This window comes from Lemur catta, chromosome 6 (assembly GCF_020740605.2).
Source record: "Lemur catta isolate mLemCat1 chromosome 6, mLemCat1.pri, whole genome shotgun sequence".
Taxonomy (NCBI): domain Eukaryota; kingdom Metazoa; phylum Chordata; class Mammalia; order Primates; family Lemuridae; genus Lemur; species Lemur catta.
Window position 1 is genome coordinate 6,312,832 of NC_059133.1, and position 23,249 is coordinate 6,336,080.

A 23,249-nucleotide genomic window follows, 5' to 3' on the forward strand; every position below is an offset into this window, starting at 1 on the left:
TCCTGCCCCCATTTGTCTCTGGAGGGTGCCAGGCGTGGTCAGCCTCAGTCTAGCTCTGACCTGGAACAAGTTACTTTCCCTCTGGTGCCTCGTGTATCTCATCTGTAATGTTAGGAGCACCTACCCGGTGGGGTAGTTAAGAGGACTGGCTGAGTTAATCCAGGTCAGTTGTTGCAGCCCTCCTGACTCTTGGTAAGCACTTGGGCTTCAGTGTTGCTGGCGTTAGTGTAGTTTCTTGTCTGCATCGGCATTAGGGGGACTTGAGGCAGCTTGAGTGTAACTGCTTAGGGAGCACTTTTATTTTTCATAGGCACAGAAACAAGTGTCTGTATCTTCCTGTTAGTCTTAATCTAGGTGTGCAGACCTGAAGAGTCTGCATCCTTCCTCAGTAGGGCCACATGTGGTTGTGTTTTACAAATATGATTGTCATTGATAGGATACATGTTTCGTATACTGACAGGATGCTCACTCACAGCAGCCACATCACAGGGATGACAGAGATGTGCCCCACTTTAAGAAAACTTGACTATATAAGGAGGAGCATCTTGATTACAGAAAAATGTCTCACTTAGCTATAAATTCATGGCAGGTCTTCTAGTGCATTTAAAATAAGATTTGGGTATAAAAATAACATTTGCACACAGGAGCCCATATTTTCTGAAAGGGAAATACTGGTATTAGGCATTTGGGGTAAGTAGATCAAAAATAAAAATAAAGTCTTCTTACAAATACAAGAACTAGAAACCAGATTCCACTTTCAATTCTAAAAGATTTATGTATAATTCTACTACCTTACCCTTTCCTCCTACCCCACATTTTCACAGCATAAGTAAACAGGGAAGATCTGCATGCAGCTCACAATAGCAGTGAGGAAATGACCAGCAGAGCATGTGGACAGGTGGACGATGGGGACACTGGAGCCGGGGATGCCCCACCCTCTGGTGTGTTCACACATGCACTGTAGGATTGCTTTTCTCACCCTGCTGTGTTCTGTTTGATTTGACAACATGTGTGAGGCCTGGCCTAAAACATTGTTGCATCCCTTCCCATGGTGTGGTCAGTGAGTGGCGGTTAGAAATTGACCAGTCTATCCTGCCACCACAAATTCCTCTAACCACAGACACGTGCTGCTGAGGTCTAACCAATGGGGACCTGGAGGAGAGGGGTGAATCTGGGATACCGACATGCCTGACTTTTTCCTTCCTTTCAGAAATGTTCCCACTGCCAGGAGGCAGGCGCCACCTTGGGCTGCTACAACAAAGGCTGCTCCTTCCGATACCATTACCCGTGTGCCATTGATGCAGGTAAGATGGGACCCCACACCTTTGTCCAGCGCATCCGAAGGGTTAAGACATACAGAATCCAAAAGGCTAGGACGTACATTTTGATTCTCTTCCTTTTTTCCCTTCTTTATAGTTTTTTTTTTTGTCTCTCTTGACCCTGTTCTGTTTGTATTATCCTTTCTGCATTTTGATAACAGTTTCATCTAATTTACTTATGATTCACCTATTTAACACATTGACTGCCACACAAGAAAAAGAATTTTTTCCCTTGGAGCCACAATGTTTTATTATGAAATATAATAAAAACTTTGAAAACAAAACGATCCTTTCTAATTTAATGAAAAATTTACTTTTTATTGTTTTCTGTGTGTGAGTTATATGCAACTTGACAAATAGTTCTCGAGGCTCCCAAGGTGAAGAAATGTGTGAGTTACGTATGCTTCATGAGGCCCCAGGCTCAGAATTAGCATGAGTTGAATACAACTGACATGGCAGTTAATGTGTTAAATGTACAATTCAGTGGTTTTTTACTATAGTCACAGAGTTATGCAACTGTCACCACAATAGATTTTAGAACATTTTCATCACTTCATTAAAAAACTCCTACCCATTAGCAGTCAGTCACCTTCCTTCCTTTCCCTCCAGCCCCTGGCAGCCACTATTCTGCTTTCTCTCTCTATGGATTTGACTATTCTGTACATTTCACATAAATGGAATCATACAACATATGGCCTTTTGTGACTAGTTTCCTTCACTTCAAGTAATGTTTTTAGGGTCCATCCATATTGTGGCATCTATCAGTACTTCGTTTTTATTGCCAAATGATATCTTTTTGTAAAGAATATACCATATTTTGTCTATCTGTTTATTGGTTGATGGACATTTGGGTTGTTTCGACATTTTGACTTTTGTGAGTAATGTATAACATTTACATACAAGTCATTGTGTGGATACGTTTCCAGTTCTCTTGAGTATATACCTAGAAGTAGAATTGCTGGTCATGTGGTAACTCTGTTTAACCTTTTGAGGAACTGCCAGACTGTTTTCCAAAGTTGCATGCACCATTTTACATTCCCACAAGCAGTGTATGAGGATTCCAGTTTCTCCACATCCTCATTGACACCTGTTGTTATGTCTTTTTTTTTTTTTTTAATTATAGTCATTCCAGTGAGTGTGAAATGGTATATCATTGTGGTTTTGATTTGTATTTCCCTGATAGCTAATGATGTTGAGCATCTTTTTATGTGTTTATTAGCCATTTGTGTATCTTCCTGGGAGAAATGGCTATTCAAATCTTTTGCCCATTGTTATATTGAGTTGTCTTTTTATTGTTGAGTTTTAAGAATTCTTTGTAATTCTGGATATATGGCTTGCAAATATTTTTTTCTTCCATTCTGTGAGTTGTCCTTTTACTTTCCTGATAGCATACTTTGAAATAAAAAAGTTTAATTTTGATAAAATCCAGTTTATCTATTTTTTATTTTATTGTTTATGCTTTTGGTGTCATATCAAAGAAATCATTGCCTAATCCAAAGTCACAAAGATTTACACCTATGTTTTTTATAATTTTAGCTCTTACCTTTAGGTCTTTGATCCAGTTTAAATTAATTTTTGTATATGGTGTGAAGTAGGAGTCCAAATTCATTCTTTTGCATCTGGATATCCAGTTGTCCTGCCACCATTTATAGAAATGACCATTCTGTCCTCATTGATAATCTTGGCATCTTTGTCAGAAATCAGTTGACCATGGTTGTATGGACTTATTTCTGGACTCTCCAGTACTATACTATCTTGCTTACTGTAGCTTTTTAGTAGGTTTTGAAATTGGGAAGTGTGAGTTTTCCAATTTTATTCCTTTTTTTCAAAATGGTTTTGACTATTCTGGGCCCCTTGCTATACCCATATGAATTTTAGGATCAGTTTATCCATTTCTGTAAAAAGAAAAAAAAAAGGCTGTTGACATTTTGATAAATTGCATTGAGTCTATAGATCAATTTAGGGGGTACTGTCATCTTAATAATATTATGTCTTCCATGGGATGACTTTCCATTTAGGTCTTTAATTTCTTTTAACAATGTTTTGTAGTTTTCAGATATAAGTTTTGCCTTTTTTTGTTAAACTTATTCCTGAGTATTTTTAATATTTAGTGCTAATTGGAATTTGTTTTAATTTTTGGATTGTTCATCATGAGTATATAGAAACAAAATTGATTTTTGTATGTTGATCATGTATCCTACAACTTGTTGATTGGTTCTGATAGTTTTATAGCGTGTTTTTATATACAAGATCATGTCATCTACAAATAGATACACAGTTTTCCAATCTGATGCCCTTTTTTTTTTTTTTTTTTTTTTTGAGACAGAGTCTTGCTCTGTTGCCAGGGCTAGAGTGCCATGGCATCGGCCTAGCTCACAGCAACCTCAAACTCCTGGGCTCTAGCAATCCTTCTGCCTCAGCCTCCCGAGTAGCTGGGACTACAGACATGCGCCACCATGCCTGGCTAATTTTTTCTATATATTTTTAGTTGTCCAGCTAATTTCTTTCTATTTTTAGTAGAGACGGGGTCTCGCTCTTGCTCAGGCTAGTCTCGAACTCCTGACCTCAAGCGATCCTCCTGCCTTGGCCTCCCAGAGTGCTAGGATTACAGGTGTGAGCCACCATGCCCGGCTCAATCTGATGCCTTTTTTTCTTTTTCTTGCCTGATAGCCCTAGTTACAACCTCCAGCAAAATATTGGATAGAAGTGTCCAGAGCTGACATCCTTGTTTGTTCCTGATCCATTAAATATTACCTATGGGTATTTCATAGATGTTCTTGATACAGCTGAAGGAGTTCCCTTCTGGTCCTAGTTTGTTTAGTGTTTTTATCATGGAGGGTTGTATATGAATTAGAAAAAAACTATACTATTTTTTCTGTTCTCACACCACTCAGCACAGTACTACATACTTCTGTGACCCAGATGTTCAGGAGTTTTCCCCCACATACACCAAACACTTCTCCAGGACACACCGATTAGGTGTCCTACAGTTTAACTCAATTCTGATACTAACCAGAGTTAGTGCAGACCCGACAGATTAAGGACTCAGGCCCACAAGACTGCTTCCCACTTCAGATGCCAATCTCAAGGCCCAGGTGGTGACCTGTGCTTCTGAATGACCAGCTATCAGTCGGGGTTCCCAAGAACCCCTCCTCATGTTCGATTAATGTGCTAGATGTGTATTTCTTAATCGCAGTATTACAAGGGGTGCTGCATTTTGTCTGTTGAGATGATATGGGCGATGTTTTGCTGTGTGATAACCTGAGAGAAGGGAAACCTGTCCAAGAAGTTCCATCCAGTGAGTGATTCAGGAGACTTGAGTTCTGACTCAGAGCTTCAACAGCTTGGGAAAATCACCCTCAGTCTCTTCTGTGGATGTTTTTCCCAGTTGTTTTGGGGCGGAGAGTGTTAATTTCAGTTTGTTTGGTTTATTCTTTCTTTAATTTTTTTAAGTGACAAATAATTGTGCATATTCATGGGGTACATAGTGATGTTTTGGTACCCATATGTATAGTGATCAGATCAGAGTAATTAGCTATCCATCTTCTCACTTATTCTTGTTATCCTACAGTGGTATAGAACTTAGTCCTCCTATCTAGCTGTAATTTTGTATTCTTTAAGAAATCCTGGCCGGGCGCGGTGGCTCAAGCCTGTAATCCTGGCACTTGGGAGGCCAAGGTGGGCGGATTGTTTGAGCTCAGGAGTTCGAGACCAGCCAGAGCAAGAGCGAGACCCCTTCTCTACTAAAAATAGAAAGAAACTATATGGATAGCTAAAAATATATATATAGAAAAAATTAGCCAGGCATGGTGGCGCATGCCTGTAGTCCCAGCTACTCGGGAGGCTGAGGCAGAAGGATTGCTTGAGCTCAGGAGTTTGAGGTTGCTGTGAGCTAGGCTGACGCCATGGCACTCTAGCCCGGGCAACAGAGTGAGACTCTGTCTCAAAAAAAAAAAGAAATCCCTCCCTAACTCTCCCTTCCCATACCCTTTCCAGCCACTCTGTTTTACTTTGTACTTACAGTATTCTCTGTTTTACTTTGTACTTCTATGAGATCAGCTTTTTTTTTTTCTTTTTTTTTTTTAGCTTCCACATATGAGAACATGCAGTCTTTAACTTTCCTTTCCTGGCTTATTTCACTTAACATAATGTCCTCTAGTTACTTTTTGAGCATTAGATATGTCTAAGACCTTCACCCAGCCAGCCCTCATAATGCCTGCAGTCAGGCTGGAAGGAAAAGAGAATGGAGAAATGAGAATGCAGCAAGTAGCATGATGCTTGTTATCAGTGTGCTGCCCGGGTTCTGAGGAAAGGAACAGAGCTGTCCACAGATGCAGCCTTGCTGTCTCTAGGAGGTGGGCTTTGATTTGGATTTGGCTGGGAAGGGGGCAGGGCATGGCTGACCAGATGAGGGGAACAGGCACTCCCATGGGCATGGATATGGTCTCAGGTTCACCCTTCCTGCCCTTTCTTCCAGTGCAGGAGTTGCTTCAGCTCCCCAACTTTTGCGTAAGCACAACCCCATTCCTTTGCCAGCCTTCTCTTTGCCTTTCCTTCCCCCTTCCCTCTTCTTTTCTCTCCAAGTTTCTATGGAAAGAACAGCTAAAAAGAACAAGAGAGGTACAGAGGATAATGCTTATGCCAAAGTTGGATTCTCATAAAAGCGTGTGTGTGTGTGTGTGTGTGTGTGTGTGTGTGTGTGCGCGCGCGCGCACATGCACGCACAAGTACTGGAGAGCAGCTTGGTGGCCAGGGCACTGTTTGACCAGAGGGATGAGCAGAGAGTGAGACATAGAGAGCCTTGAAATGTCAGTTCAGGGAATTTGGGTTTTAGTCTGTCCCTTCCGTTCTCTTCCTTCCTCTAAATGTTGCCATGTTGAGTCTAATCTGTAATTCACGTAAGGTCATGGTCTGGCATGTTCTATAGTACAACTGTTAAATCCTTTTCTCTCAAGAGCCATCCAGTTGCCTTTTCTCATTTTCATTATACTGCCCCTAGTTACATCTGAATGTTTTATTTTCTTTTCCTAGTTGAAGCTTCATGGTTTTAAATGAGAGGTTTTGGGGGGTTTGTGTTTGTTTTTGTGTTTTTTTTTTTTTTTAAAGAGATGGGATCTCACTATGTTGCCTGGGCTGAACTTGAATTTCTGGGCTCAAGCAGTCCTCCCGCCTCTGCCTCCCAAGGAGCTGGGACTACTGGCCTGGCTCTAAATGAGGATTTTTAAGTATTAAGTTTTTGATGGTTTGTTAGTTTTATGTGGGAAATACTGGATATTGGCTCTCCCAGTTGGGGAAGAAGTAGTCTTCCCCACTGAGGCTCTGCTAAGAAACATAAGGGTGAGTAGGCAGGCAGGTACCCCATTCCACCCAAGCACACTCCGTGTGCACACTGGGACACCAGCCTTGTCAGTGATACAGCCTGGTACAGCTTCTCAAGGGAACTTTCTGCAATGATAGAAATGCTGTAGATCTACACTCTCCAGTATGGTAACGACAAGCCACATGTAACCATCGAGCATGTGAAATTTGTCTACTGGGACTGAGGAAATGAAAATTTTTTTTTAAATTTAAACTTTGGCCATGTATAGCTAGTAGCTGAACAGCACAGGTGTAAAGTCACCTTGATCAGTTTTAGGCAGTGTAGTTGGGATTCTTTGGAAAGGGCCATGGGACACTGGGACATCCTCTCCTCTGATGGAAGCTTGCCCAGACCGCCCCACCAGCAGGGAAGCAGGGCCTTCTTTATTAGCTTCTTTATTATTACTTATGAACCCTTCTTTATTAGCAGGGAAGCAGGGTTTATAAGTAAATGATACCTGTCACTTTCTCTTTTTGAGCCTGTCTTGGTGGCCTGCCCAGTTAAGCTGGTAACATCTCTATTTAACAGAAGTTGGTGGCCAAGTATCTAGTGAAAGGGAGGCCCCAGGTCAGGAGTGGTGAAGGTGGGGCTTTCGGTGCTCTGGCTTCACCGCCCTTGCTGCTGCACACTCTGCCCTTCTGTGTGGAGACCTGGGACCAAAGAAGCAGTTTCACAAGATGGCCATGTCTTGGGCACTGTGTTCTTTTTGATGACCCAAGTCACAATGACCCAGAGGCCTGTACTCTGCAGGGATGGATGCCCGTATTTATTCCACACAGTCTTCTCAGGAATTCTGCTCTATATATGATGTATCTTTATATCCAGGAAAGGTTTTCATTGACTGACTTTTCTTTTTGTTCATAACAAAAATAAGTCCTTGGTTTCAAGAGTCCCTAATCTCTCTGTGGAGTAAGAAGCAGTTTAACATTTTCATCTCTGTCTTGTTGTCAACCACCCAGATCTTTAAAGAGCTGTTGATGTCTCAGGGAAAAGTTTTATTACTGGGACGTCTCCATGGAAACAGAATCTCTGTTTCACAAGGCTGTGTGGCTCCTACAGCTTCCCCTACTTGATATTGCCTGCATTTCTGACATCACGGTAGCTGTTTATGCTGCTTGTTATGTCACGGGCACAGGGTTTGGCTTCAGGTGGGGGACACAGTAATAAGAACATGAGCTCTGGTTAAAAAAAAGAGAGAGAGAGAATATATTTAATACAATGAGCCACAACAGTTAAGGCAGAAGGAAAAAAGGGCTTTGGTTGCTCATTAATAATTCCACTGTGCGTAAAGAACCTTGCCTGGAGGGGATTTTTCTTTTACTCTCACGAAGAAACACAGCTGAGAATTTCACTTTGTGCAGCTGCCCTTGCACAGCAGCATTTTAGAGCTGCTCTCTCTCCTGCAGGCTTTGATCTTGCCGTGGTGGGGTCAGAGCCCTGGATGGGTCATTATGAAATGCTGTTGGTCTGGCTCCTCCCCAGAGGGTGGCTGTCTGCGTCACAGAAACCAGTCTCAGTGCCAGGAGCCCCACTATCCCCCTCCCTATGCCCCAGGAGCCTGAGTCTGCCCCTCGGCAAGGCAGTGTGGGGCTGGCAGGCTCCTGTGTCCCAGGCCCACAGTGTGCCAGTATTAGGAATGACAGCGCTGAGTCAGATCATAGATGACCTGGAGACAGTGTCTGGTGCCTGGCAAATCCAGAAGACACTAGGCCCTTCTCTTCTCGTTTCTCCTGCACCCTCCTCAAGCTCACTATCCTCAGGCTGAGGGTACATTGATGTTATAGATCCATATCTATCCAAAATGCTGTGAGCTTGTGAGGAGCTCAGCAAGTCCACCTGCCTTTGGAAGTAGCCTTCTCTTCCGGGGGGTTGACGTTTGTGTCTGGAAGGCCTCTTGTTGACTAGGCCACCTTGTCTTTCAGAGCTTGCTTGATGATACAGTGAACTGTTTACTTTGGCCTCACCATGCAGAAATGCTGACTGGTCCCTTCAGATGGCATAGGGCAGTGCCCAGGCCTTAAAGAAAACAAATTGAGAGACTATGACTGGCCATGTCAGTGGGGGCCAGGCACCTGCTCAGAGTCCTCACTTCTTGCTCTTCAGTCTCCCCAGCTGGGACCAGTTGGAGAAAAAGCTCCCCTGTGCCCTTCTAGGTTTCTGAGCTCTCAAGCTGTGGTTCTGACCCCTGTCAGGATTGTGAATTGCAGTTCTTGACAGTCTGTGGATATGTCCAAGAACAGACAAGAGCATTTGTCTGCAAGTGTTCCTGCACAGGAGGCCTTGCCAAAGGTGGACACTGTCTCTGGCAGACTCCTTTAGGAGACTTCCATTTCCAGAATTACCTGGCACTAGTTCCAAGTTTGCCTTTAGTTGATACTCAAATTGTTTTACATCTTTTCTGCTTTTAACTCAGAGGGAATACGTTTCCTAATTTTAGATGTATTTTACCAATGGTCTGTCACAGCTGGTCACTGTTCCAGGGCTATGAGGGGAACTGAGCCATCTATGCCTTTCCAGTGGCACCATTGGCCACTCACATGGTCCTCGTTCTCATATGTATAAACCATGTGGCATAAGCATGGCTGAGCCCCACGCATGCTGTGTTGTTTCTCTTCGGCCCAGAACAGTGCTGCCAGGGCCCAGGGAAGGAGGATGTGCTTCCCTTGAGTTCTAGTCATCTGTGTCCTGCTGTTCATAGACTCTATGATTGGAGCAGCAGGAGTCATGGTCACCTGTGCGCTTGTACGTTTTAAATTAATGTGTTTCATTTACTGCCACTAGCTGCTGCTGGGGGAGGAGTTGGAAGTTAGCAATGACTTGCTGAGCTCTTGGGCCCTGAGAGCAGAGAAGGCTGCCGCTCGCTTTCTTAGATACTCAAGGACTCCAGCCAAAGACAGGGAGCAATACTCCAAGGTTGGCCAAATAGGACTTTTTTTATTTGTTTAGGACACTGGGACCTGAAGAGTTTTTGTTTGTGTGTTTTCTTGCTTATTACCATTGCATTTGAAATCTGTGGATACACAGGCTGCTAATCTAGGTCTCAGTTTAAATTTAACAAGGATAAGTACCATAGCTGCCTCCTGTCATGGTACCTGGGAGCTCTGAGGATGTGTGATCAATATTTATTAACATTCTGCCACCACATCTTGCACCAGTGACCTGGCTTTCATCCCCCAAGAGCTGTGGTGTGAAGAGTAAACTCATTAATTAGATTTCCTTGCCCCAGTCCATGCACTACCCTTGCACCATAGAGCTCGACTCACCTGGAGGCAAATGTGTCCTTGCTGTCATCGAGGATGCTGTCACCATGTTAAAAGTTGGAATTGAATCATTTTTCCTCCAGGGAGTGAAAGCACCGTCATGGGATTGTACTTTCCTCCAATGCGTTTAGTGCAGATTATGTGATTTGTATCTGGGGCTTCTGTGTCTCCATAAGTTGTAGGACAAAGGTGACAGCCGGGCTCTCAGGCCTGGGCTCTTTTCTGTCTCAGACACCCGGGTGCTGTCTGTACAGAGGAGAAGAAGTGCCTGCAGATTTTAAAATGTTTTTGCAATGAGGCTTTGGCTTGAGCCTGGGGGATGGAGTTAGCCTATAATCAAGGATTTAAAAAACAGCATTTATTAGAGATTGTCTCTGATTTTTAAAATAATATGATATCATGGAAATACAGAAAAAATTTTAAAAATTAAAATCACTTGTAATCTTAACTACCCAAAGAGAACCACTTATTTATATTTTGGTAAATTACATTTCAGTTTTTACACACATATATATGTATAAACATTTTAATAGAATTAGTGTATTTATACAAGTGGGTGATATTCCGTTGTGTCAAGGTATCATAGTTTATTTGGGGTGTGTCTAATGTTCTCCTATTAGAAATGACAATATGGGGACCTCTTACCTCCCTGTCTGACCTTGTCAATTCCAGCCAGTATGGCCACACCCATGTCCAGCTGTGTCAGGTCAAGAAGTCTCCATCTGACTGTCCCATTCTATCTTGCAGATTGTTTGCTACATGAAGAAAACTTCTCGGTGAGGTGCCCCAAGCACAAGGTGAGTTGGGCCCCAAGAGCCTGTGTTCCCAGCAGAGCTGGGGTAGAGGGTGCCTGAAAGACCTAAAAACCAGGCATTGGAAGACCCCACCCATGCCTGTCCCCACTTGTGCCTTGGATGCCAGCCTGCTCCTGGCCATGGGAAGATGGAAAAGCATGATGCTGTAGGGAAACCTGTGGCAAAGGGTCAGCACCCTGAGTCGTATGAGGGGGCTGGGAGAAATGAGTTTTGGGGGTGGGGGTTGTGTATTCTAAGAGAAATGAGAAGATCAAACTCGGTAAAACTACTAATTTCCACTTTGGTTTAATAGAACCCCAGTTGCAAGATTGGCATTTGGTAAGATTGGTTCTAGGCTTTGATACATAAGCAAAGACATTTTCCCAGACTAAAAGAAATAGAGTTGATTCCAGGGCTTTGGAGAAACTCATGTTTTCTTCCAGATTGTGATTCAGCACAAGTGACCTGCTGGTGTGCAGGGGATGGGCTGCCTCGGCACCACTTCCTAGTTTCTTTAAGAGGTGATCTCATGGTTGCCTCTTTTAGGAGAGGGGTGAGCAGCCTGTTTGAGATACCATGTGTGTGGGGAGGATACAGAGAAGGGCCCCCAAGAAAGGACCTGAATGGAGACAGCTGCCACCTGATGTTTCCTGCCATGGCCACATTCTCCAGCTGAGGTCACACTGACACCTGGTGGTCACTGGCCACTCACATTCTTTAGTCTCCAAGTAGGACCAGCAGGGACTACAAAGAGGTTGAGAGAGGTCTGCTCTTAAAACACTCCTGAAAGATCCTTACTTAAGCTTCTCTTAAAAAGTTATTTTCAGGAGTGGATCATAGGATGTTAGAGTATTCTCTTCATTTTCACTGAATTTAACTGTTACTTCTAGAGCTCCCCTGTTTTAATGGCCACATTTTGCCTCAGAGAGCCTTGTCTGAATGTCTCTGGTTTGTCGGTCAGTACTGACTCTGCCTTTTCTTTCCTTTTCCATGTGCTGTTCTGTCCCCTCTGCCCTCCCTGATTCCATGCTCTCCTCTGTCCCTCCTGTCTTGTCTCCTCTTGGCTTTGCCGGCGGCAGCCTCCCCTTCCGTGCCCTCTCCCCCCGTTGCAGAACAAGACCGCGAAAGGCAGCCTCAGCACAGAGCAGTCGGAGCGGGGGTGAGGGGGGCGTGTGCTCATGGGAATGGAGAGGACAGCAAGCACAGGTGAGTCAGGGCCACCCGGCTCCCACCGTCACCTGCCTGCTCCCAGCGGGTGTTGGTGCCTCTGCCCTCCTGCTCACCCCAGGCTGCACCACCAGCGTCTAGTCACATGGTTTACCAGCACCAGGTGGATAAAGTGTTTTCCCGTTTGTGACTTCGCTCCCAGAATGTCCGTGGGAAGGTGGTGGGGGCTTCAAAACTGCCCACTGCCGACGGGTTCAGGACAGAACTGGCAAGGGGGTCCTCGTGAGTGGCTCTCCTGAAGACAGACGTCACCAGCTCCTAGGATGGACCCTCTAGGGCAGGGTGCTTCTGCCAGCAGCTCCTGCTCTTCCCTATCTCAGGGTTCTAGCCAGAGGTCTCTTCTTTTTAATTCACTGTATTTCTGTAAAGCTTATAGTATGATTTCCTTCGAAAAACACAGAATTCTCCAGGTTTTGATATTTGAAATACTTTGAAATACTTTAGTACTATGAAGGATTCCTTTTCATAGAAGTACAAACGAAAGGAAAATCCTCTCAAAGATTTAGTAGACTTTAGCATCTGATTTAATTTTATCTTTAAAAAATCTCAAGAGATTGAGCTGTGCTTTTGTGAGTGTGTGGGTCATGGTCGGGGCTGTCCAGCAGGTGTCTCTGAAAACAGTATTACAGGACTTGGGTCCGTAGAAGCCGAGGTCTCCACTGCTGTGTACCTGCTCGTCTGCCCTCCCTGCCTGCCGAGGAGTCACTGAGGCGTGAGGGGAAATAGGTTGTGAAGAGAAGAAAAATCGAAATGTAGCTTCTAGCACTACAGGATAGGGTGGGTAGACCAGCTGTCTCAGAGATGTCCCTTGAGGGATCATTTCTCTCAGAGAAAGGGACTCTTGCAGCATCTGACCTACACAGCTCTGGCTGCACCAGACCTATCCCTCGGGCAGCACCACACCCGACTGCCCTCTGTATACTGTGCCCTCCCCCTCGTTACAACCAGGAGGTTTCCTCCTCTCTCTGGAATACCCAGCAGTAATTTGAGGAAAAAATCTAATTCATCTCAGAATGTGGCTGTTTTCCTGCTCTGAGAAGACACTTGTTTCTTAGGTGGGTCCCGGTGCTGCCTTGCTGGGGTGCCAGGGAGTGCCCTGCAGTGCTGCTTTGCTCTTTTCCTCTTCCAGGGAGTAGGTTTGGCAACAGTGGGCTCAGAACAAAGCTGGACAGGTGGCTAGGTGCCATCCTGTGTGTTCTTGGGTCATAGGAACCAAATGAGCAAGTGGAGCCCTGTGGACCTTCAAAGTACCGTCTCTGTTGGCCATTCTTCATGTCCCTGGCTTGCGTGTGTTGCTGTGCCTGGGAAGGCTCTGCTATCTCACAGCGATGCCTCCGTACCTGGCCCAGATATTGGAGTCAAGTTCTGTAGGGACCGATGAGTGTTCCTGGAATGTGGACTGAAAGACTTGGTTTGGAAAGAACCATTGTGGTTCAGTGCTTTTGGGTTTTGTCCTGGAATTCCAGCTTGTGTTTGAGAAAAAGGGAAAATTTGGACTCCGGGCCTGATGGGCAAATCTCTTGGGGATTCTGTTCACGGTCTTATTCCTCTCTGCTTCTTCTTGGGCCCTCCCACCTGTTGGGGCCCTCTGCTCTTGAGCAGAACAGTGAGCTCAACATCCGCTTCTCCCCAGGTTGAAGCATAGAGTGATTAATTGGCCAGACCCATCATGGAGATAGTCTCAAGTCCACTGACATTGGACCACTCGCCTCTTGGCGGGAAAGGATGGACATGCTGTATCTAGTTTCATCCACCTGAAATTGTTTTCTTAGTGTGTTGTTTCCACCAGGTGGGGGCCTTTCCTGGTTCCTCAGTTCAGCAGAGTTGCATTGAGGATAGTCACTGTCCTTCAGGCCCAGGGTGCACCACAGGATTGTGCAAGAGCACCAGTGACTGGGGACAGAGAGTCACCATTATTGGGTGCCCCGACAAGGCAGGGAGGGGATAGTGGACATGGGTGTATGCCTGCCTCCTGGCACCCCACCTTCTCAGGCAGAGGGGTGTGGAAAGTGCGATGTGACCAAGGTCGGGCCACTTAATGTCTCTGTGCCTCAGTTTCTTTTCTAAAAAGAAGAATAACAATGCCAACCTTATGAGCATTCTGTTAGAAAATGTGTCTAACATGCCAGCACAGAGACACGCTGGCTCAGCACACTGGCTCACAGCCTGCGGGTCTGCCACACCTGGCTATGCCTTGCTACTAGCTGGAGCCGGAGGGGTCAAGGCTGCAGATTGGACCCTGCAGCGCCCCATTTAGCAGAAAATACCCAAAGCTGAGGGTTAAAAGATGTCACCCCTTCGCCTCGTGTGGAGTACCTGATGCTTGTCCCTCACCAGGCCAGGAATGCCAGAGAGGAAAGGTCCTTGGACCTCCTGCCCATTGCTGAGGACGAGTGTGGCAGACCTGTGGGTGCCACTCTTTGCTTGTGCTGAGATGATTGTTGTCTTGCTGGCTTCTGTGTGGCTGGTGGGCAGGGCTTTGACAACGGGACCCTATACCCAGCTCCCCTTGTCACACAGTAAACAGGAGCCCCCAACGTCTGCTTCTAGGCCCTGTGATCCAGGACAGGAAGCAGTAACCTTCATCCAGGCTTACGCTCTGTCCTGGGTGCACAGAGATGGTACCTGCCCACTCACCTTGCCCATACAGCCATGGAAGAAAGCTGAGCATGATAGGGAAAGGGGGGAGTAGCCTCCCTGTCCCTAGAGCTGGACATCACGTAGCCAATCCATGTAAGAACAAGTGTCACTTCTAGAGTCCCTCTTCCCCCAGGCTGGGCCAGGGGAAGCCCCAGGATTACATATCCAGAGGAGAATCCCCAGCCCAGGCACGTGAGGCTCCTGCAGGGGCCTTGCTTCCACACCATGCTGCTGCCCAAAGCCCTGCCTCTCAGCAGCGAGCATAGCCTCCACCAAGCCTCCCTGCTGTACTGTCTCCTCTCTACCTCACAGGTTCTCGTCACATTAGAATGAAGTCCAGACTCCTAACCTTGGCCCAAAAGCCTGTGGAAGTCTCGGGCAAGGGTCTCCAGGCTCCTGGTCTCCTTTAGCTCCTTGGGGGCTGGGCTTCCTCCCTCTGGCTTTTGCATACTCAGCTCCCTATGCCAGAAGCATTTTGCCTGCCCATCTCCATGTGACTGCCTCCATTTCATTTCCAAGTCTCAGCTTGAGTGTCACTTTCTCAGAGAAGTTTTCCCTTTCTTAATCACTGTTGAAATTGCCCCGCTCTCCCCACTCTGCAACCTGTTCCTGGCATCCCAAGTTCAGCTTGTTCACTTGATGACTGCCTGTTCTCCACCAGGCTGTGGGCCCCTCAAGGGCAGGGACTGCATCTGTCTCTGCACCGTGCTGGCCTGGCCCAGAGCAGGACTGAAGAGTGGTGCTGAGTGAGTCTGTGTTAAGGGATGAATGCAAGAGTCTAAGAAAGGACTTTTGGACCTTGATTGCAGATGCCCTGGGTCAGTACAGATTCAGAATTAGATTTTCCTCCACACCCTCCCTCTCCGGGTGGGAATTACATGTCTATTTTAGAGATGAGGAAATGGGCTCTGGGTGAATTCTGGCCAGGTCAGGTGGTGTTGAGATGATGGATTCTTGCTGCAGTTGGGAAAGGCAGGCCTGGAGTCTGATGTGGAAGGACACAAGGACAGTGTCCCAGGGTCACACCACAAGTATAGAGGGGTATAGTCAAAAGCAGGGAGTGAGCTAGGGAGGATGGGGGGTGAAGCCCTATACACGGGCAGCTGAGCATGAAGATGCCTTTGTTTAAAGAGAGTTACCCGCCTTCAGCACAGGAGTGGCAGGTAGTGTGCTCCATTGCACCTGCTCCTGGGCTCCCTGCGGCCCAGCCAGGAGAGCTTTGCAATTCATGAGCCCCAGTCCCACCTCTAACCAGCCATGTGGCTTTGGGCCACATGTGTCACCTCTCCAGGCTTTAGCTTTTCATCTTAGACACAGGGGTCAGGGTCTCAGTGCTATTATGAAATACCACCTATAAAGCTTCTAACACAGAGCCTGGCACATAGTAATTGCTAAGAGAATTTTCCTTCCTTCCTATTCTTCCTACTGAAGAAACAGTTTTTAAAAAGTCACTCTTGAGAAGTTGGGGTCCCATCACATTCAGGATACCATGTGTCTGGGCCAGTCTAGTCATCGAGTCATTGGACCCTGGGGAAAGCCTGTGTTGGAAAGGCTGGAGGGCAGAGCCCAGGCTGGGGTGCTGAAGGACTGCCACTGCCTGGGCTATGTGGCACCCCCAAGAGGGGTGCACAGTCAGCAGCACAGACTGACTGGCCAGGCCCGACCCTAAGTACCAAGGCATGCTTCATTCTGACGTGGGGGGCTGGTGTGGGGCTTGCTGTTCTGAGTAATTAGCAAGACTGGGGTACAGGCCCAAGACCGCCACTTGCTGGCAGGGAGAGCAAACCCTGATCTGTCCTTCCCTCCATGAACAGAGCCTGGCAGGGTGCACGTGGGCATCTGGCCTTGGGTCACACAGACAGCCCAAGTCCCCAGCAAGATGATGCCATTCTGGTCGTTTGTTGAGATGCCGATTAGTTCAGCCCTAGAAAGGGCCCTTGGTTCCAGGGGGTGGCATTAGAGACGACACAAGGACTGATGTTTAATACTGTTTCTCTTCGCTTTCCTGGCAGCCTTAGTCTCAGGAAAACCATAGTGAGCAGTGGAGAATCTCTGTGCCACCAAGGAGGAGAACACATGGATTGTGAGGGATGGGTGACATCTGGGGCCCACAGCCACCTTCAGAACTAGGGAGGCCACACCGTGGCCATGGACATACTGGGAATATGTCAGGATAGCCTCAGCTATGGGGTCTGTCTGTACATGCGTGTGGTGACAGTGCGCTGTTTCTGTGGAGTGTCTTCCTGCCCATTGGTGTTCTCTGCCAAGCAGTCAGGAACCTCCCTGGGCGAGGGTGTGTGTATGCTTGATAATAGCACATTCCTGGCCGGGTGCGGTGGCTCATGCCTGTAATCCTAGCACTCTGGGAGGCCAAGGCCGGAGGATCGGTCAAGGTCAGGAGTTCGAGACCAGCCTGAGCAAGAGCGAGACTCCGTCTCTACTAAAAAATAGAAAGAAGTTATCTGGACAACTAAAAATATATATAGAAAAAATTAGCAGGGCATGGTGGCACATGCCTGTAGTCCCAGCTACTCGGGAGGCTGAGGCAGGAGGATTGCTTGAGACCAGGAGTTTGAGGTTGCTGTGAGCTAGGCTGACGCCACGGCACTCTAGCCCAGGCAACAGAGTAAGACTCTGTCTCAAAAAAAAAAAACACACATTCCTCACTCCGGCAGGCCCAGACACCTTAACTGCCTGCATGTGAGTGAGCTTTATGGAAGCAGACAAGGGTTGGTAGTGCGTGGCTTCCTGGGGTTTATTTATCAATAGAGGGCACCAAAGAGGGCTTTGAGGAAGCAGCAAGGTGAGCCCCAGTGACAGTCTCACAAGCACTGTGATTGGCAGAAGCAAGTGAGGGGCCAGGCTGCCACTGCTCCTGGCTCCTAGTATAATTTTTCTGAACTGAATTCCTTGGAAACTACTGTGTCTGAGACTTTTGCACATGGGGTGTCCCATGGAGCATTCCACAGAGGCCCTTAGAACAACCCATCTCCCTTACATGGGTTGTTGGAATCACCTTCCTGACCTGGGCTGGAAGACAAGAGAAGCCTGGCGGCCAGGGTGGGGGGGCCTCAGGCTCCTCAGGAGCCAGGAGGATTAATATCTTCCAGCTCCGTGCCAGCCTCGGAAACGAGCTGAGACCTGTCCTCCCCTGTCCCAAGCCATGGGAAGAGTATTCTTTGCTAAGTGTAAAAGAACTGCTGTATCAACTGGAGGCAGATGCACAATTGCCCTAAGAAGCTGGACTTTGAGAAGGTCCTTCCACACATTGGCTGGATGCTCTCAGCCACCTCTAAGGACCATGCTCTGCCACTAAGTGCTGAACCACAACCACAGGAGTCCCGAGCACTGCTCACCATGCTCTGGAGAAGCTCCGTGAGCTGCCCCACTCCAGGTCAGGGGATCCTCTCCTGGTCTCAGTTCCTTCCATGTACTGGGAAGGTAGACACGCTCTGAGGAGCCCTCAGAGTTCAGCTCCAGCACCCTAAGTAAGGTCATTGCTCCCTTTAACCATGTTCTAGGTCCAAAGCCACATGGTGGCACCAACATTGGTCTTGGACGTGTCCCTCATGAGTCGCACATCTACAGAGGGGTCTGAGCTCCGGGTCCCTGCTGAAAGCCCTATCCCAGGGGCACCATGGAACGGGCTGTTGGCAGCAGACCACATGGAAATTCCTGGCCCTCAGTGTCTGTTCCTTGTCTTCCAGGTGAGACTGTGGAGATGAGAAAGAAGGTGGTGGACACTCGTGTTGGAAACGGTCCTACCTGCAGCCCCACCCTGCCCCACCCCGCGTGCCCGCCCATGCCAGCACTTCCTTCCTAAGCTCTCACATCACATTCAAACCAGTGACACCACAGGAAAGAAAGACCCAAGAAGTCGGAATGGCTGTTTCCATGGACACAATCTCCATAGTGACAATGTGGGGGGAGGGGGGAGGGGTGGGAGGTTGGGGATGGGCGGGGGGGAATTAAAAGGGAGGGATAAAAATATATATATAAAAATCTATTTTTAGTCTGGAAAGACTTTGTTTAAATGAAAGGTGCGCTATCCCTTTTGATTCTATTTTAAAATTATCTAGTTAAAGAACTCCAAATTTCCAGTGACAGTGAAAATTAAATGTGAAATTGAAGTGAACAAACCCTCATCTCATAAAGGACAGGGTGTGTGTGGCTTTGATCTTTAGCCTGTCACACGCCAATTCAGAGAACACTAGACCCAGGATTGAAAGAGCAGACAAACCACACCTGAACCATCTTTTTTGTCATTAATTTGTCTCAAAATGGGAAGGTTTTAGGGGGAGGGAAACGGGGACGGTTCATGTTTTCAAGAGTGGGGGAATGATATCTAAACACAAAAAACAAATTTTTTTCATTTCCAGAAACACTATTTATTTTTTTTTTAATTTTTTACCTTTTTGGGGGGTGAAACTGGCAGATCCCTGAGGTCATAGGTATGTCCTGGGTCACTGTGGCTGGGGAGGACCCCAAGGGTCCCACCAAGTGTACACAGTGGCCTTGCAGCAGCAGGCAAAATCAAAGGGCCACCTGTGGGGCCCTCTGTCCTCAGCACATTCCAGGCAGCTGTGCCCTGACCACAGGGACCCACGGGGATAGGAGGCGGCCCAGGCCTCTGCTGCCAGCATAGGCAGTATGAGCAGTGGGCAGTGACAGGGAGGGACTGTAAGTGTGATCAGTGTGGGTTAAGCTGACCAGGAACACCCACTTAACTCTTTTTCCTTTTTGCTTTTATTTTTATAAAGGAAAAGGCCTGTCACATAGGCAGCCCCATGCTACATGATTCTTTATGTTGTTTTGTTTTGTTTTGTAAGTTGTATAATTTTTAAATATCTGAGTTTTAAAAAAAGAAGAAAAAAGTACAAAAAAAATCTTAAGGCCTTAAGAAGGGGTTAGTGCATCTTTCAGGGGTCACTCTGCCATGGGGATAAAATAGCTGTTTCACAAACAGTTTTATTTAAAAAAAACAAAAAACAAAAAAATCAAAAAAATAATAAACTTCATTTTAACCTTGTTTCCTTTTTTGTGTAATATAAACTGAATGCGTCTCTTCTTTCTCCCAGTGTGGCTTCCAAAAGGTGGCTTTGGTGCTGCAGAGGAGGCTGCCCTCAAGCCTGGTCTGTCCCTTCCCAGCCTCTCGAAGGCCAGGCTGCTTGTGCAGCAGAGCCTCAAACCAAACAAAACCCAGGACTCCACCCTGCCACTCACGCGGTGGGGGGACCTCAGCCAGTTTAGGGAGACAGTCAGGTTTACTTAAGTTGATGTGAGGGCATATTTCCAATCAACATAAATTTTAAAGGTTATTAAAAAATAATGCAATGTCAATGGGCTTTTTTAGAGGGCAGGAATACTAGAAGGAATGTTGTGAAGTAGAAATAAGCAATTATAAATGAGTTCTTGTGTGCTCGTCAATTTGGGGCTGCAGAAATGGGAGATTAATTTCATTTTAATGGCTGCATCAAGTAGTGTGGTCCATTTCTCATTTCACTTTGCCAGGATGGAGGTGTGGGTAGGCGCACTGTGTTGGCTGGCCATGGGACCACGCTCAGGCAGCTGAACAGACCTGCATCGAAATGAGGGCTTTCTGAGCTGATTGGCTTCCTCTTCTGGTCTTTGCTTGGCATCAGTACAGTTAAAATGAAATTGATGGATTTCAGGTGTCAAGAGCTAAATCACAAAACTTGAAAAATATGTATCTTGAGGAAAATATAATATTTTCCTGACAGCAAATGTTGCTTCGTCATTTTGCCTTTTATTCTTTTGCCCCCTTTTGATTTGCTGGTGATACTTGAGCCAGGGCACTTGTGTTTGTTCTAGGTCTTTCCTTAAACTGGCTTCAGAAATTACCTTTAACTGGGGAGTGGCATGTTGTACACTCCCTGCTCCAGCCTCCTGCCTTCTGCAGTAAGCCTCAGCTCCTCATGTGCCTTACTGCAACCGCAGCTTTTGAGTTCGGTGTTTGTTTTTTTTAATAGTTTTGTCTTTGTGTGTGTGTGTATGTTGCTCGGGCTAGAGTGCAGTGTCGTTATCATAGCTCACTATAACCTCAAACTCCTAGGTTCAGGTGATCCTCCTGCCTCAGCCTCCTGAGAATCTGGGACTACAGGTGTGTAACACCACGCCCAGCTAATTTTTACATTTTTTTGTAGAGACAGGATCTCACTATGTTGCTCAGGCTAGTCCCAAACTCCTGGGCTCAAATGACCCTCCCACCTCGACCTCCCAAAGTGCGGGGATTACAGGCGTGAGCCACCGTCCCCAGCCTTAACAGTTTTTTAGAGTAGTTTTAGGTCCACAGCAGTATTGAGCAAAAGGTACAGAGTTCCCCTATTTTCCCCTCCGCCACACATGCATAGCTTCCCCCACTGTCAACATCCCCACCAGAGTGGTACATTTGTTAGAAGTGATTAACACATTGTTTTCACTCAAAGTCCATAATTTACATTGGGGGTCCATCTTGGTATTTTACGTTTTATGGCTTTTGACAAATGTATAAAAAATGACACGTGTCCACCATTATGGTATCATCCAGAGTAGTTTTGCTGCCCTAAAAATTCTGTGTCCCACCTGTTCATCCTTCCCCTCCAGCCCCTGGCAACCACTGACCTTTTTACTGTCTCCATAGTTTTGCCTTTTCCAGATTGTCACATAGTTGAGATTTTACGGTGTGTAGCCTTTTTAGATTTGCTTCTTTTACTTAGTAATATGCATTTAAGGTTCTTTTCATGACTTGATAGCTCCTTTTTTTCTAGTGCTGAATATTCCATTGTCTGGATGTACCACAGTTTATCCATTCACCTGCCGAAGGACATCTTGGTTACTTTCCAGTTTTGGCAATTTCAAATAAAGCTGCTATAAACATCCATGTGCAGGTTTTTGTGTGGACATAAGGTCTCAACTCCTTTGGGGTAAGTACATACCAAGGAGCGTGACTGCTGAATCGTAAGGTAAGAATATGTCTAGTTTTGTAAGAAACTGCCCAACTGTCTTCCAAAGTATGTGTGCAATATTGCATTCCCACCAACAGTGAATGAGCTCCTGCTAGTCCACATCCTCACCAGCCTTTGGTGACATCAGTTTGACTATTGTAATAGCCACCCCCCCTTTTTTTGAGACAGGGTCTTGCTATGTTGCCCAGGCTGGTCTCAAACTTCTGGCCTCAAGCGATGCTCCAGCCTCAGCCTCCCAAAGTTCTGGGATTACAGGCATGAGCTACCTTCACTGGGTGCAATTTTTTAAAAATAGTTTTTAAAAATTATAATTGTTAAAAAAAACATGAAATTTACAATATTAACAGTTCAGTGATAGTAAGTATATTCATGTTGTGCAACTGGTCTTTAGAACTTTTTCATCTTTCAAAAAACAACTCCCCTTGCAGGCTGTCCCTGCTCCTTGAGTTTGCCATTTGTTCTAGGGTACGGCCAGCCCTCTGTATCCACAGGTTCCACATCTGTGTGTTCAACCATGGATCAAAAATATTTGGGGGAAAAAATACAACAGTAAATATAAAGAGGCCCAACACAGTGGCTCCCACCTATAATCCTAGCACTCTGGGGGTCCGAGGCAGGAGGATCCCTTCAGGTCAGGAGTTCAAGACTAGCCTACGCAAGAGCAAGACCCCATCTACTAAAAGTAGAAAAAATAAGCCAGGTGTGGTTTGCGCCTGTAGTCCAGCTACTTATGAGGCTGAGACAGGAGGATTACTTGAGCCCAGGAGTTTGAGGTTGCTGTGAGCTAGGCTGACACCACGGCACTCTAGCCCGGGCAACAGAGTGAGACTTTGTCTCAAAAATAAATAAAAACCATACAGTATGACAGCTATTTACATTTTATTAGGTACTGTAAGTAAGCTAGAGATGATTTGAAGCATACGACAGGTTATATACAAATACTGCGCCATTTTACTTAAGGGACCTGACCATCCTTAGAGCTCCTGGAACCATCCCTCACCAGGATACCTGGAAACAATGACTCCCTTGCTCCCCAAGCCTGCCTGCAGAACTGCAGATACCCTGCTCCTGGAAGGCCACCAACCAGGCACCCAGAGTCCCTCAGTACTCTGGGTCAGGCCCACAACCTGTCCCTCAGGAGAAGCTGGGTATCCGGAGGTTCCTCCAGATGGCACTGCTATGCAGGGGCAGGGAGGGCAGTAATAGCAAAATGCTGAAACTTGCCTACCCTTCTGAGTACAGTCCCCTCCTGGCTCTGGACCAGCTGGGCACTACAGCTTCCTAACTGGTTTCTAGAATTCTCACAAAGATGTTTTGGTCTTTGTCCTACCAGGCTTTCCTGGGGAACAAGAGCCTAGAGCTTCCTGGTCCAGGTGCTTCCGGGTCTATTTCCAAATGGCATCTCATGTGCCGGTGTTCAGAGGGCCCACCAGTGCACAGTGCATTTTATACTGTGACATGGGCAGTCCCAGTATTTGGGAAGGACAGCCTGGGTGTGTTTTTATGAAATAATAAATCCCAGGAACTTCTATACTGGTCATTGATAGAATATGATGTTGAAAGAGTGTAGAGCAGGCCGGGCGCGGTGGCTCACGCCTGTAATCCTAGCACTCTGGGAGGCCAAGGTGGGTGGATCACTTGAGGTCAGGAGTTCGAGACCAGCCTGAGCAAGAGCGAGACCCCGT

At 46.5% G+C, this 23,249-nt stretch overlaps 1 protein-coding gene across 4 annotated transcripts in view; it reads left to right on the forward strand.

The window, feature by feature from the left end:
* Positions 1-19,628, forward strand: part of TCF20 (transcription factor 20) — a 157,203-nt gene extending 137,575 nt beyond the window's left edge. For 3 of the 4 annotated variants that reach the window (XM_045554759.1, XM_045554758.1, XM_045554760.1), the window contains 4 exons: positions 1,211-1,304; positions 10,686-10,735; positions 11,812-11,938; positions 18,307-18,392. In XM_045554759.1, the coding sequence (XP_045410715.1) occupies positions 1,211-1,304; positions 10,686-10,735; positions 11,812-11,895 (228 nt within the window). In that variant the 3' untranslated portion in view covers positions 11,896-11,938; positions 18,307-18,392. Of the gene's footprint in view, positions 1-1,210; positions 1,305-10,685; positions 10,736-11,811; positions 11,939-18,306 lie in introns of all 4 variants that reach the window. The other variant, XM_045554761.1, reaches the window with a different exon arrangement.
* Positions 19,629-23,249: the final 3,621 nt, after the last annotated feature.